Source organism: Otolemur garnettii, unplaced genomic scaffold, assembly GCF_000181295.1.
Source record: "Otolemur garnettii isolate 467f Iridium unplaced genomic scaffold, OtoGar3 scaffold00264, whole genome shotgun sequence".
Classification (NCBI taxonomy): Eukaryota; Metazoa; Chordata; class Mammalia; order Primates; family Galagidae; genus Otolemur; species Otolemur garnettii.
The window spans coordinates 1,162,020-1,174,615 of record NW_003852659.1 but is presented as its reverse complement, the minus strand read 5'-3'; the positions used below and the strand labels follow the sequence as shown (position 1 = coordinate 1,174,615).

Here is a 12,596-nt window from a genome sequence, read left to right as displayed (position 1 = left end):
AAAATGTCCATACTACCCAAAGCAATATACAAATTTAATGCAATCCCTATTAAAACACAGGCTCATACAGAAAATCTAGCACATCCACAGCAGCAGCCCCTCCCCCAGAACGGCTCATGAAACTAGAGCCACACACGCCATCCTCATCCTGGTCAGTGTGTTTGTCTCCTTTCATGCTCTATACTTGGCATTTTATCCTACAAGGTGACCCAGATGCAGAGCCCAGGCCACTGGCTGAGGGGTATCTCCTTCCTGATGGCTTCAGGCTTCCAGACGCTCAGCTCCTTTGTGTTCATATTTGGTGATACCTGAGTCTCACAGTTCTGTGTGCTCTGGAGAAAGAAGGCAAATGCTTCCAAGATTGCTGGCTGGGCTGTAACTTTCTTCCAGAACATTGTATCATTTATTTAATCGTTTCTTCCCCTAACATGTATAGAATAATACATTAAGGCCTTTAATGTGTATGGTTTGGGGGAGTCTATATGAAATAAAAGTGATATAACCATCGTCTCATTTTGTTTGTTAGACTACCAAAATAGTTCTCAAGATTTTAAATGAATTAAAGTTAAGTTAAATTAAACTAAAATTACATGTCTGAAAAAAAATTACATGTCTGTTGGGTAAATATCTAGTAGTGGGATTGCAGGATCAAATAATAGGTCTAGTTTTAGTTCTCTGAAGTATCTCCAGACGACTTTCCATAGAGGCTGTACTGGTTTTCAGTCCCACCACCAGTGGAAGTGTCCCTCTTCCTTTCTGCATGCTTCTCTGCATCTGTCACTTTGAGACGTTTTTCTTTTTTCTTCTTTTCCAAATCAGAATTACCATAAATATCATTTGTTTTAGAAACACAGGCCAATGAAGTGGAAGCTCATCATTTTGTGCTTTGAGATTTATTGATATGCGATTTTCTCACTGGAGTTAGGTGATGTCTTAATGTGGTTTTGTTTTGTATGTCCCAGATGATTTGAGATGTTGAGCATTTTCTCATGTGTTTATTGGTCATTAGTCCATCTTCATTTGAAAAGTTTCTGTTCATGTCTTTTACCCACTTTTTAATGGGATTGTTTGATTTTTTTTGCTTATTTACTTGTGTTCTTTGTAGATTATGGTTATCAGCTTTTTCTATCATGTATAGCATGCAGGTATTTTCTCCTGTTCTGTAGGTTATCTATTTGCTCTATTGATTATGCTTTTGGCTTAAGAAGCTTTTTAATACCATAAACTCCCATTTAGTAATTTTTGTTGTTGCTGTGATTGACACTGGAGTCTTCTTCATTAATTCTTTGCCTACACTGATATCTAGAAGAGCTTTTCCAACATTTTCTAGTAGAATTCTTATAGCTTCATGACATAGGTTTATGTCTGTTATACATTATGAATTAATTTTTGCAAATGGTGAGAGGAATACATCCCTTTTCTGTCTTTTACATGTGACTATCCACTTTTCCCAGCTCCATTTATTGAACAGAGATTCTTTTCCCTAGTGTATGTTTTGTCTGCTTTATCAAAGATCAGATGGGAATACGAGAATGGTTTCATATATGGGTTCTCAGCTCTGATAGGTCCATGTCTGTACTTGAATGATAAGATGAAGCTGTTTTGTATTATCCATACTCCATACTCCTTGGAGTATGACCCAAATGTTGTTCGGTGGGGTGTGTGTGGGCAATGCCACAGAGGTTAAGCCTGCATTGAAATGTCAGTGAATAAAGGAGACTACAAGCTCTCTCTGGCTTGTAGTAAGTTTCTTTATTCTTCCAAAGCTTATATAGGCAATACTGCACGTACACACTGTCAATCAATAATCTTGTGATTCAAACCTCTAGTCACCTGGTGTCTGGATGGCTACTGATTAACCGACAACCAGACCACCAGCCTTATCTAAAGTTTTGCAGTTTAAACTAACAGACCACAGAACAGAAGTTCAGGGGAGAAGGCAGATACAATGCTTGCTCTTTAACAGACCATCTGGAGGCAGTCCTCCACTCCTAGGGAGTAGTCAGGAAATTCCTGAGATATACAGACACCTGCCTGCAGGCTCTGCCTCCTGTGTGACTAGATTACTAGTCACTATGGAGTTCTCTCCAGGTTTTTTTTCTTCACTGTTCTTCAAGACTTCAGACTTAACACTCACAGAATTAATCTGTTTAAAGGCTTTTTGCCTATACCCAAAGTCTGGTAAAGTAATGCTTCAAGATTTGTTCTTATTTTGTAATGTTGCTTGGCTATTCAAGGTCTTTTCTGATTCTACATGAAGCATACAACTATTTTTTCTGGATCTGTGATAAATGACTTTAGTATTTTAATGTGGATTGCATTGAATCTGTAAATCACTTTTAGCAGTATATACATTTTAGCAATGTTGATTCTGCCAGTCCTTGAGCATAATATGTTTTTCTATCAGTTTACATCTTCTGTGAGTTTTTTTTCTCAGTGTTTTATAATTCTCCCTATATGATCTTTGACCTCCTTGGTTAAATATATTCCAAGATATTTCATTTTTTTATGCTACTGTGAATGGTAGTGTATCTTTGATTTTATTCTCAGCTGGACTCTTGTTGGTATAATGCAAGCTACAGATTTTTGTGTATTGATTTTGTAACCAGGGACTTTGCTGAATTTCTTTATCAATTTCAGGAGTCCCTTAGTTGAATTTTGGGGCTTTTATAGATATAAAATCATACCATGGGCAAAGAGCTAAAGTTTGACCTCTTCTATCTCCATTTGGCAATGCTCAATTTCCCTCTCTTGTCTTACTGTTTTAACTAGGAATTCCAGCACCATTTTAAATAGAAACGGTGAAAGTGATCATCTTGTATGGTTCCAATTCTTTTTTTTAATTGAATCATAGCTGTTTGCATTAATGCAATCATGGGGTACAGTGTGGTGTTTTCATATACAATTTGAAATATTTTCATCAAAATGGTTAACATAGTCTTCATGTCATTTTCTTAGTTATTGTGTTAAGATGTTTATATTCTAGTTTTAGAAAGATTCACTTGTACCCTTGTAAGATAAACCATAGAGATGATCCCTCCAATCACCCTCCCTCCACCCATTCACCCCCCTCCCCTCCTCCTCCTCCCCCTCCCCATATTCTTAGGCTATAATTAGGTTTAAGCTTTCATATGAAAGCTATAAATTAGTTTCATAACAGGGCTGTGTACATTGGATATTTTTCTTCCATTCTTGAGATACTTTGCTAAGAAGAACATTTTCCAGTTCCATCCACATAAACATGAAGGAGGTAAAGTCTCCATCTTTCTTTATGGCTGCATAATATTCCATGATGTACATATACCACAATTTATTGATCCATTTGTGGATCGATGGGCATTTGGGCTTCTTCCATGACCTAGCAATTATGAATTGGGCTGCAATAAACATTCTGATACAAATATCTTTGTTGTAATGTGATTTTTGGTCTTCTGGATATAAAGCTCCACTGTCATACTTTAAAGATCTTGAAAAAATAATACTTTATTTTATATATATATATATATTTATTTATGTATTTATTTTGAGACAGGAGCCTCAAGCTGTCCCCCTGGGTAGAGTGCCATGGCATCTCAGCTCACAGCAACCTCCAACTCCTGGGCTCAAGCAAGTCTCCTGCCTCAGCCTCCCAAGTAGCTGGGATCACAGGTGCCTGCCATAACGCCTGGCTATTTTTTGGTGCAGCCATCATTGTTGTTTGGTGGGCCCGGGCTGGATTCGAACCCACCACCTTGGGTGTACGTGGCTGGAGCCTTAGCCACTTGAGCCACAGGTGCCAAGCCAATACTTCATTTTATATGGAATCAGAAAAAATCTCGAATAGTCAAGACTTTACTCAGAAATAAAAACAAAGCAGGAGGAATCACACTACCAGACCTCAGGTTCCAATTCTAAGAGCAAATGATTTCAATTTTTGTCAATTCAGTAGGCTCATGGCTGTGCATTTGTCATACATGTAGATGCCTTTTGATGTATGTCTCCTCTATACCTGTTTTCTTAAGTGTTTTGTTATCAGAAAAAGGTGCTGGATTTTGACAAATGCTTTTTCTGTATTGATTGAAAGGATTGTATGGTTTTTGTCTTTGCATCTGTTTAGGTGGTGAATTGATTTTATAGATTTGTGTATGTAGAACCAACCTTTCATCTCTAGGGTGAAGCCTACTTGACTATGATGGATAATGTTTTGATGTGCAACTTGATTTGGTTTGCTAAGATTTTATTGAGAATTTTTGCATCTGAATTCATAAGAGGTATTGGTCTGTAGTTTTCTTTTTTTTGTTGTGTCTTTTCCTGGCTTTGGTATCAAGATAATATTTCCTTTGTAGAGTGAGTTGGGGAGGGTCCCTTCCTTCTCAATGTTAAGGAATAATTTCTGCAATATAGGTACAAGTTCTCCTTTGCAGGTTTGCCAGAATTCAGGTGTAAAAACCATCTGGTCTGGGGCTTTTTTTTGTTGGAAGATTTTTTATTGTTGCCTCAGTTCTGTTGCTTGTTATTGGTCTATTCAGAAGTTCTATTTACTTCTTCTGATTGAGTCTAGGGAGGTGGTGTGAATCCCAAAATTTGTTCCTTTCCTTCTCATTTACATCTTTGAGAATATAGAGATTTTTATAGTATTCAATGATGATGTTTTGTATTTCTGTGGTATTGGTTTGTTTTTTTTTTTTCATCTGCTGGGTTTGTGATAGGTTTGCTATTCCTTTTATAGTTCCTTGACATGATTCATTAAACTGATGTTTTGTGATCTTTCTGTCTTTTGGATGTGGGCATTAAGACTATGAATTTTCCTTTCTGGGCTGCTTTTGCAGTATCACACAGATTTGATCACTTATACCCTCAGTACCATTTACTTTGAAGAACTTTTTCTATTAAATCATAAACACATAGATCATGTATACATTAACGTATTTATGGGGTACAATGTACTGATTTCGTATAGAATTAGGAGTGCTTACAATTTCCATCGTTATCTCCTCTTTGGCCCAAGTATCAAAGGAAGAAAGTCATTTTATCATAAAGACACTTGCACTGGAATGTTTATAACAGCACAATTCACAATTGCAAACATGTGGAAACAACTCAAGTGCCCACCAATGCATGGATGGATTAGTAAAATGTGGTATATGTACACCATGGAATAGTACTCATCCATAAAAAAATGATGACCTAGTATCTTTTATAATAACCTTGTTGGAAATGGAGACCATTTTCCTAAGTGAAGTATCACAAGAATGGAAAAACAAATGCCATATGTACTCAATAGTAAATTGGAACTAGTTGTGTGAACAGTTATGTGCCATATGGGAGAGGAAGAGGAAGAGGGGATGGGTAGATTCACACCTAATGGGTACACTACACACTTTCTGGGTGAATGGCACATTTATAACTTTGGCTTAAAATATGAACAAAAAACTGTGTAAGCAAAATATGTATACCCCCATAATGTTGGAAAATTCAAAAAAAAATTATGAGATTCCACTTCACACTCATTAGGAAGGCTATTAGCAAAAGGTCAAAAGATAGAAAAAGTTGCTGACAGTGTGGGGACAAAAGGGGAACCGTTTTATACTTTTGGTGGGACTGTATTATAGATTGGGGTTCCCATTATATTCATAGAAAACAGTAAGGAAGTTTCTTTAAAAATTAAAAATAGAAATCAAAGACCAAGGAGTTCCTCTTCTGGACATATGGTCAAAGGAAATAAACTAATCATCTTGTAAAAAAATAAATAAATAAAATTACATTTCTCAGATACATTAAATCAGGGACTTGAACAAATATTCATAGATCCATATTTGCAAAGACATTATTCACAATAACCAAACAGAGGGAAAAACTCAAATATCAAATTGATCCAGCTTTCCTGTCACATAGTTTCCACTCTTCCCAACTCAATATCCACATAGGGTCATACCCAACCAAGAAAGGTCCAATGCAAGCTCCACATGACAGTTCTGTGGTGAATCTGTTTTACATACCCATTGGGGAGGTGCCTCAGTGACTGACAATGGGCCTGGTCAATAAACAGACATTCCTGGGCCTGCCTGTAAACACCTGGCATAGGGAGCCACAGCTTCCAGCCCAAGCCCATAGCCCTGCACTCTTCCTGCCTGTGAGGACCCTCTTCTGGGCCCACACAGAGGTGAAAATCTCACCTTAGTAACCCCTGCGTGGTCCCAGAAACTACTGGACACTCAGTTTTTGTCTGTGGACTTTCTTATGCTTTCATATTTCAGAAATTTTTCATTTAACTTTTTCTGTATGAAGCCATGGCTACAAGTTTCAGAAATCCTATAAGCCCCATTATTCAATGTTAAGAACAGATGGGGGTCCTTGAGTGGGTGTACTGATCCTCCCCCTTGACCATGGAGCCAGATGCCAGGATCCTCTTCAGCCCCAACCCCTTCTGTCTTAACTTGGTCTGTAAATAACTATGAATGGGCCCCTCCCATCTTCCAGTCACCACTGACGCCTATATCCATTACAAGGTGTGGGGTTTATAGCAATGGGCTCCAAAGACTGAGGCTCAGAGATGGGACTTTAATGCCCAAAGTCACACATTATACTGTTCATGACTGAAATAGACATCAATTCCCCACCCAATACCCTCAATCAGATATTCAAATAAGCAATTGTCCCACAAAAGCCTTAGACACAGATTGAGATGCAGAGGGAGGCACACGGGAACAGTGGGCCCTAAACACACAGAAGAGACTCAGACTCTTGTCCACAGGGAGGTGGAGCTTGAAGCTGTTGCAAAATGAAACAGGAAGTAGAAGAACACAACTACTGGCTACCAAGAAAACCCATCTTCCAGGGAAAGGAAAGGGTCATATTTTCTTCTCTTATTCCCTGTTGTCCCCTTTGTGCACTTGGCCACGTAGCAGCTCACTGTGAGCTGCATTGTTACATGTTCATGAGTCTCTGCCAGTCTGTCAGCTGAGGACATGAATCTGCCCCTTCCATGAAGCATCTCCAGGGCTGGTAAGATGACTGATCCTGGTGAGGACTCCACCACATGGTGCTGTTGGATGGGCTGAAGGAGGTAGGAGACCCAGAGAGGCTGTGAAGGGGCAGAGGCCCTGCTCACCTGCACCTATGAGGGACTGATACAAAAGCCACAAGGTCCATTTGCTGCTGTGTCCTGGCCCTCAGTGAGATGAGGACAGATGAAGCAGATGGTGTCTGTGGATCAGGGAGACTCTATTTCTGTCTGAGGTGTCTACAGAGAGCCTGGTACTCACCCCAGCCCTCGCCCCGAGGAAATGAGAACCAGGTTCCCGGGAAGGGTACAGTTTTTCTTCCTGTGGAGGTTCAGATGTGACAGCCCCATGTTAGGAAGTCCCAGCCTACAAGTAGCCACACCCTGTGTGTCTGTGTGTCTTGAAGGCACCGTGGTCTCCTCCATCTGCACAGCTGGGACAAGTGGTGGGAGACCCCATGACCTCCACCCTCACAGCCCTGCTCTGCTTTGGTGAGATGTGAGGACAGCCAAGGGAAACCCTGGTCTGGGAGAGGAGACCCACCCCATAGCCAGGCTCTGCTCTATCAGGAGGCCCCAGGGGCTCAGGAAGCTCCTGGGAAGGAGAGGGCATCCTCAGCCTTTAGGGGATAAATCTCTCACAGAGAACTCTCTTCCAGGGCTGAGTCTGAGCCTCAGGACCCATGTGCAAGCAGGTGAGTCTGTCCCCAGCTCTCCCAGGTCCCTTCTCCTCACTAAGGACAAGGAGACACCCCTGGGCAGCTGAGGATGGGGAACAGCAGCCCTGGGATGACTGAGGGGAACATCTGGAGGGTCCTGGGCTGAAATCTGGGATCTGAGGGGTGGGAAGTGTCTTGGGACCCAGCCTCTGATTTCTTAACAGAAACTCTCTCCAAACCCATCATCTGGGCTGAACCAGACTCTTTGATAACCCGAGGGAGCCCTGTGACCATCTGGTGTCAGGGAACACTGGATGCCCAGGAATACCTACTGCGTGCACAGGGAATGTTCTGGGACAAACAGAAACCACTGGATCCTGGGAACAAGGCCATGTTCAACATTAAATATATGACAGAGCACTATGTGAGGGGATACAGCTGTAACTATCACACCCCTGCTGGATGGTCAGACTACAGTGACATACTGGAGCTGGTGGTGGCAGGTGAGAGGACACCTGGGGGTCTCAGCCCTAAGCTCTGCCCTCAGGAAGGAGGCCTGCTGTCAGGGGTGATGTGCGAGGTGAGAGCCTATTTAACACTGCTGCCTCCTTCTGTCCTAGGAGTCTTCAGCAAACCCACCCTCTCAGCCCTGCCAAGCCCTGTGGTGACCTCAGGGGAGAATGTGACCCTTCAGTGTGGGTCTGAGGGACTTAGCAAGTTTACTTTGATTAAGGAAGGAGAACCAAAGCTCTCCTGGACACGGGAATCACAGTCTCTCTCCAATGGGCAGTTTCAGGCCCTGTTCCCTGTGGGCCCTGTGATTCCTGGGCACAGGTGGACGTTCAGATGCTATGGCTATTACAGAAACTTACCCCATGTATGGTCAGAGCCCAGTGACCCCCTGGAGCTCCTGATCTCAGGTGAGAAGGTTTCATCCCACACTGTTCATGGTTTGAGACTCGAAATATGTCACTGTGAGCCTTGCTTTCCGGAATCCCAAGATGGCAGTGTAGGGTAAGGGACCAAGGGCTCTGGAGCCAGAGACCCTGAGAGTGAGACCCAGTGAGACCTGCAGGGCCAGTACAGGACACTGAGGAGTTGGCAGGAACCAGCCCCTGCAGCTCACAGCCTGTCCTTCCCCCAGGGGTGTCTGGGAAGCCCTCCTTCCTCACCCCTCAGGGCCCTGTCCTGGCCCCTGGACAGAACCTGACCCTCCAGTGTCGGTCTGATGTCAGCTACAACAGATTCGTACTGACCCAGGATGAGGGACGTATCCTCACCCAGAGCCCTGACTGGCAGCCCCAGGCTTATTAATGTCAAGACTTCCTACTTTAACATTTAAAAATGGAGGTTTATCAGTGAATTTAAGAAGTATTTTTGAAATTTTACTCATAAAATTGTGTGCATTTATTCAAATGTAAATAATTATTCAACTACTTTAATCATATATGAAAGAAGTTTTGGTTCCTTTATATTTTCAAAAGAAGAGTTATATATAAATAAGAAAGCTATTGATTTGGCTATATTCATTTTATTTCACATTAACTTACTACAGAATTTGTTTTTCAACTTAGTTCTTTTCTAATTTATTGATAAAATTTATATAAACCAAAAGAAAATAGAAACATCTCTTCATTATTTCTTAGTGCCATGCCAATATTTCTCACTTCAAATAATAATAAGTAAACATATTTATGTAAGATTAAATAATTACATGTGAATATATGTATACACATATCTCCAAGTACATACATTCATGTTCATCCATATGCTCAATGTTTTTGATGTGGTCTGTTTTGATCTTCCCACTTAGATTAATCCTTCATTAAAGCAGAATTATTAGTTGACAAGCCTGTGTGATATCAGCACTACTCAGAAAAAACATACACATATTGGTGCGTGTGTATCGCAGTCCAGTTATCCAAACATTGTGAAGAACTTGACCAAAGATAGAAGAGATGATGAGACCCCAGGTCACCTGGCTCAGGTGGGGAGAAGTGGAGGCAGTCCCAGATTCTCACCCTTTGTGCCTCTGACATTCAGGTGGGGCTGAACTTGAGACCAACCCCTCATCTGTGGAGTCTGGGTCCTCAGCTACTGATAGAAAAGTCTATCTCTGGGGAGATTACCTGTTTAAGCTGGGCCCCAGACAGAGTAGAAAGCATACAGGGCTCAGTCATTTCTGTACTTGGGGCCACTTCCCTTGCTGATCCTGAGTTCATAGGTAAAATTCTGAGGTTGATCAAAAGCAAAATTTGAATTCAGGGAACACAGGGAGGCTAAAATAACTCAATGAGGAGACTAGAGGAACCTGCTACAGCAAAGTGGATTTAATGAAAAACTGCTAAAAGTCATGTCAAGAGTCATATCATGAGACATGAGGGGACACAGAATGCAGAGCCCAGAGGACAGGCCAGGCTTAGGGCTCTTCATTCCCTTCCCCTCTCCTCTGTTTTGATTCTCAGGAGCACCTGATACCACCAGCCCCTCACAGAACAAGTCAGACTCTGAAACTGGTGAGTGAGGAGACACTCTTGGTCATGGGCTGGGCACATAGGGTCAGGCCCTGTGCAGGGCAGGATGGTGTCCGGGGGGAACATCCAGGGACCCTGATGACTTTGTTCTGCTCTAAGACCACTGATCTCTTGTCCACAATCCCCAGCCCCATGCCCCCGGGATCACACCATGGAGAATCTCATCCGCATGGGCATCGCTGGCTTGATCTTGGTGGCCCTGGGAATTCTGCTGTTTCATAAGTGGCATGGTCAGAGAAGCTCCCAAGACGTCACCAGGAGGTAACTCCAGAGACAGTCAAGCACCATCCAGAGTGGGAGAGCCTTGGAAGTAACTCTGATACTCCCAGGAAGTTCCGAAATAAAATCTAGGGCATGTGCTATCAGGACTGTCTGCTGGTCATTTCCAGAGGGAGGGATCAATGTTCAAGTACAAGGACACTGTGTGGAGTGTGTCCAAATAGGACATTAAACTCTGATAGTTTTCATCTCCACCAATGTTGACTTCCCTTACTGGAACTCCTCCTTTCCTCACCCCTCACCCCCCAGGCATGAAACTGTGTCCCACGTGGTACCTCTAGGTCCACAATTCTGCCCACCTGCACACTCTGGTCAACTGCTATGTGGCAGAGTTTTTTCTTTCTAACTGTCCCCTTCCCTGATGCATTTCATCAGTCTCTATCACTTCACTTCAGAGTTCCAAACTTTGTTCCATAACTAAATAAAGGGGAGATCAGACTCCCACCAGGAAATTGTGTAAATCAAAAATGATGCCCTGACACCCCATCTGAACCCTTCAAGCTCCTCACCCTTTATGAAATGCTCTCTAGTTTCCCCAGAGACATCCCCACTTGGTATCACCACACTGATTACTGTTATTCTACTCTCCAACTCCATGAATTACGCCCAGCTGGACTGGACATTTATTTTGACAACTTTGGCCGTGACATCAGTGATAAAGTGATAAGTCAGATGAATCAGAACAGCCACATTAGCCTATGTGGTCAAATTTCTCAGTACAACAAAGACGTGCCCTATTCTCTGCCCCTGCCCCTTGCAATAGAGTCAATTCAGAAAAAAAGAAATCTCACAAGAGAAAGATTTCTGGTGTTAAATTATAAGGACAAATTTGAGCTGGCATTTTACAGCTGAATCAATAGTTTAAAGTAGGAAAATTAAATATCAAAGAGACTGTGATAAAAGGATTGGAAAACATGAGAGCTGCATTCCAATCCAGATGACAGGAGGTAACATTGGAAAGCAGATCATTTGTATTTCAGAAGAAATCTCTGTAGTTTCTGTAAATGTCTTCATCAAGAAAATCACAGATTTCTTTCCATTTTGCAAAAAGATGTTTTTGATAGCATTTCCTGAATTTACGTATTTATTTATTTGTTTATTTTTTAATGTTGGGGATTCATTGAGGGTACACAGAAGCAGATTACATTGATTTGCTTTTGTTAGATAAGGACCCTCTTACGTTTGTGTCCCACCCCCAAAAGGTGAACCCTATCTCTTGACCCCCAATGCCATTCCTCCTTCCCTTTCTCAGCTTTCCCCCTCCCCCACCCCCCACTGTGTACTAACTGGACCTTAATTGTCCTCATATCAGAATTGAATACATAGGATTCTTATTTCTCCATTCTTGTGATGCTTTACTAGGAATAATGTGTTCCACATCCATCCAGGTTAATGCAAAGGATGTGAAGTCTCCATCTTTTTAGTGGCTGAGTAGTGTTCCATGATATACAAATACCACAGCTTGTTAATCCATTCTTGAGTTGGTGGGCATTTAGGCTGTTTCCACATTTTGGCAATTGTAAATTGAGCTGCAATAAATAGTCTAGTACAAGTGTCCTTGTGATAAAAGGACTTTTTTGTTCTGGTAGATACCCAGCAGTGAAATTGCAAGTGGGAGGTCTAGCTTGAGTTCTTTGAGAGTTCTCCATACTGCCTTCCAAAAAGATTGTATTAGTTTGCATTCTCACCAGCAGTGTGAAAGTGTTCCCTTCTCTCCACATCCATGCCAGCATCTGCAATTTTGAGACTTTGCGATGTGGGCCATTCTACTGGGATTAGATGATATCTCAGGGTGGTTTTGATATGCAGTTCCCTAATTATTAGAGATGATGAGCATTTCTTCATATGTTTATAAGCCATTCGTCTGTCTTCTTTAGAGAAGTTCTATTCATCTCTCTTGCCCAGTGATCTAAGTAAGGTATTGTTGGCTTTTTTTATGTTTCTTATTTTGAGTTCTCTGAGGATCCTAACTATCAAGCTTTTGTCTGAACCAAAATATGCCAATATCCTTTCCCAATGTGTAGGTTGTCTGTTTGCTTTGGTTGTAGCCCCATTAGCTTTACAGAAGCTTTGCAGTTTCATTATGTCCCATTTGTTTCTTTTTGCTGTTGTTGCGATTGCCATTGGCGTCTTCCTCATAAA

The 12,596-nt window shown here is 41.7% G+C and overlaps 1 protein-coding gene and 1 non-coding gene across 2 annotated transcripts in view; one reads left to right on the top strand and one right to left on the bottom strand.

Moving 5' to 3' along the window:
• Nucleotides 1–811: 811 nt before the first annotated feature.
• LOC111722500 lies at nt 812–883 on the bottom strand. Its single transcript, XR_002771290.1, has one exon. It is a non-coding gene; the product is annotated as a small nucleolar RNA SNORD18 (small nucleolar RNA).
• A 6,557-nt stretch (nt 884–7,440) lies between these two features.
• LOC100944803 (leukocyte immunoglobulin-like receptor subfamily A member 6) overlaps nt 7,441–12,596 on the top strand; it is a 20,029-nt gene continuing 14,873 nt past the window's right edge. Inside the window, 7 exon segments of the mRNA XM_023508700.1 lie at nt 7,441–7,474; nt 7,642–7,677; nt 7,866–8,144; nt 8,262–8,561; nt 10,107–10,157; nt 10,304–10,436; nt 10,985–11,121. Of these exon segments, the coding sequence (XP_023364468.1) occupies nt 7,441–7,474; nt 7,642–7,677; nt 7,866–8,144; nt 8,262–8,561; nt 10,107–10,157; nt 10,304–10,436; nt 10,985–11,121 (970 nt within the window).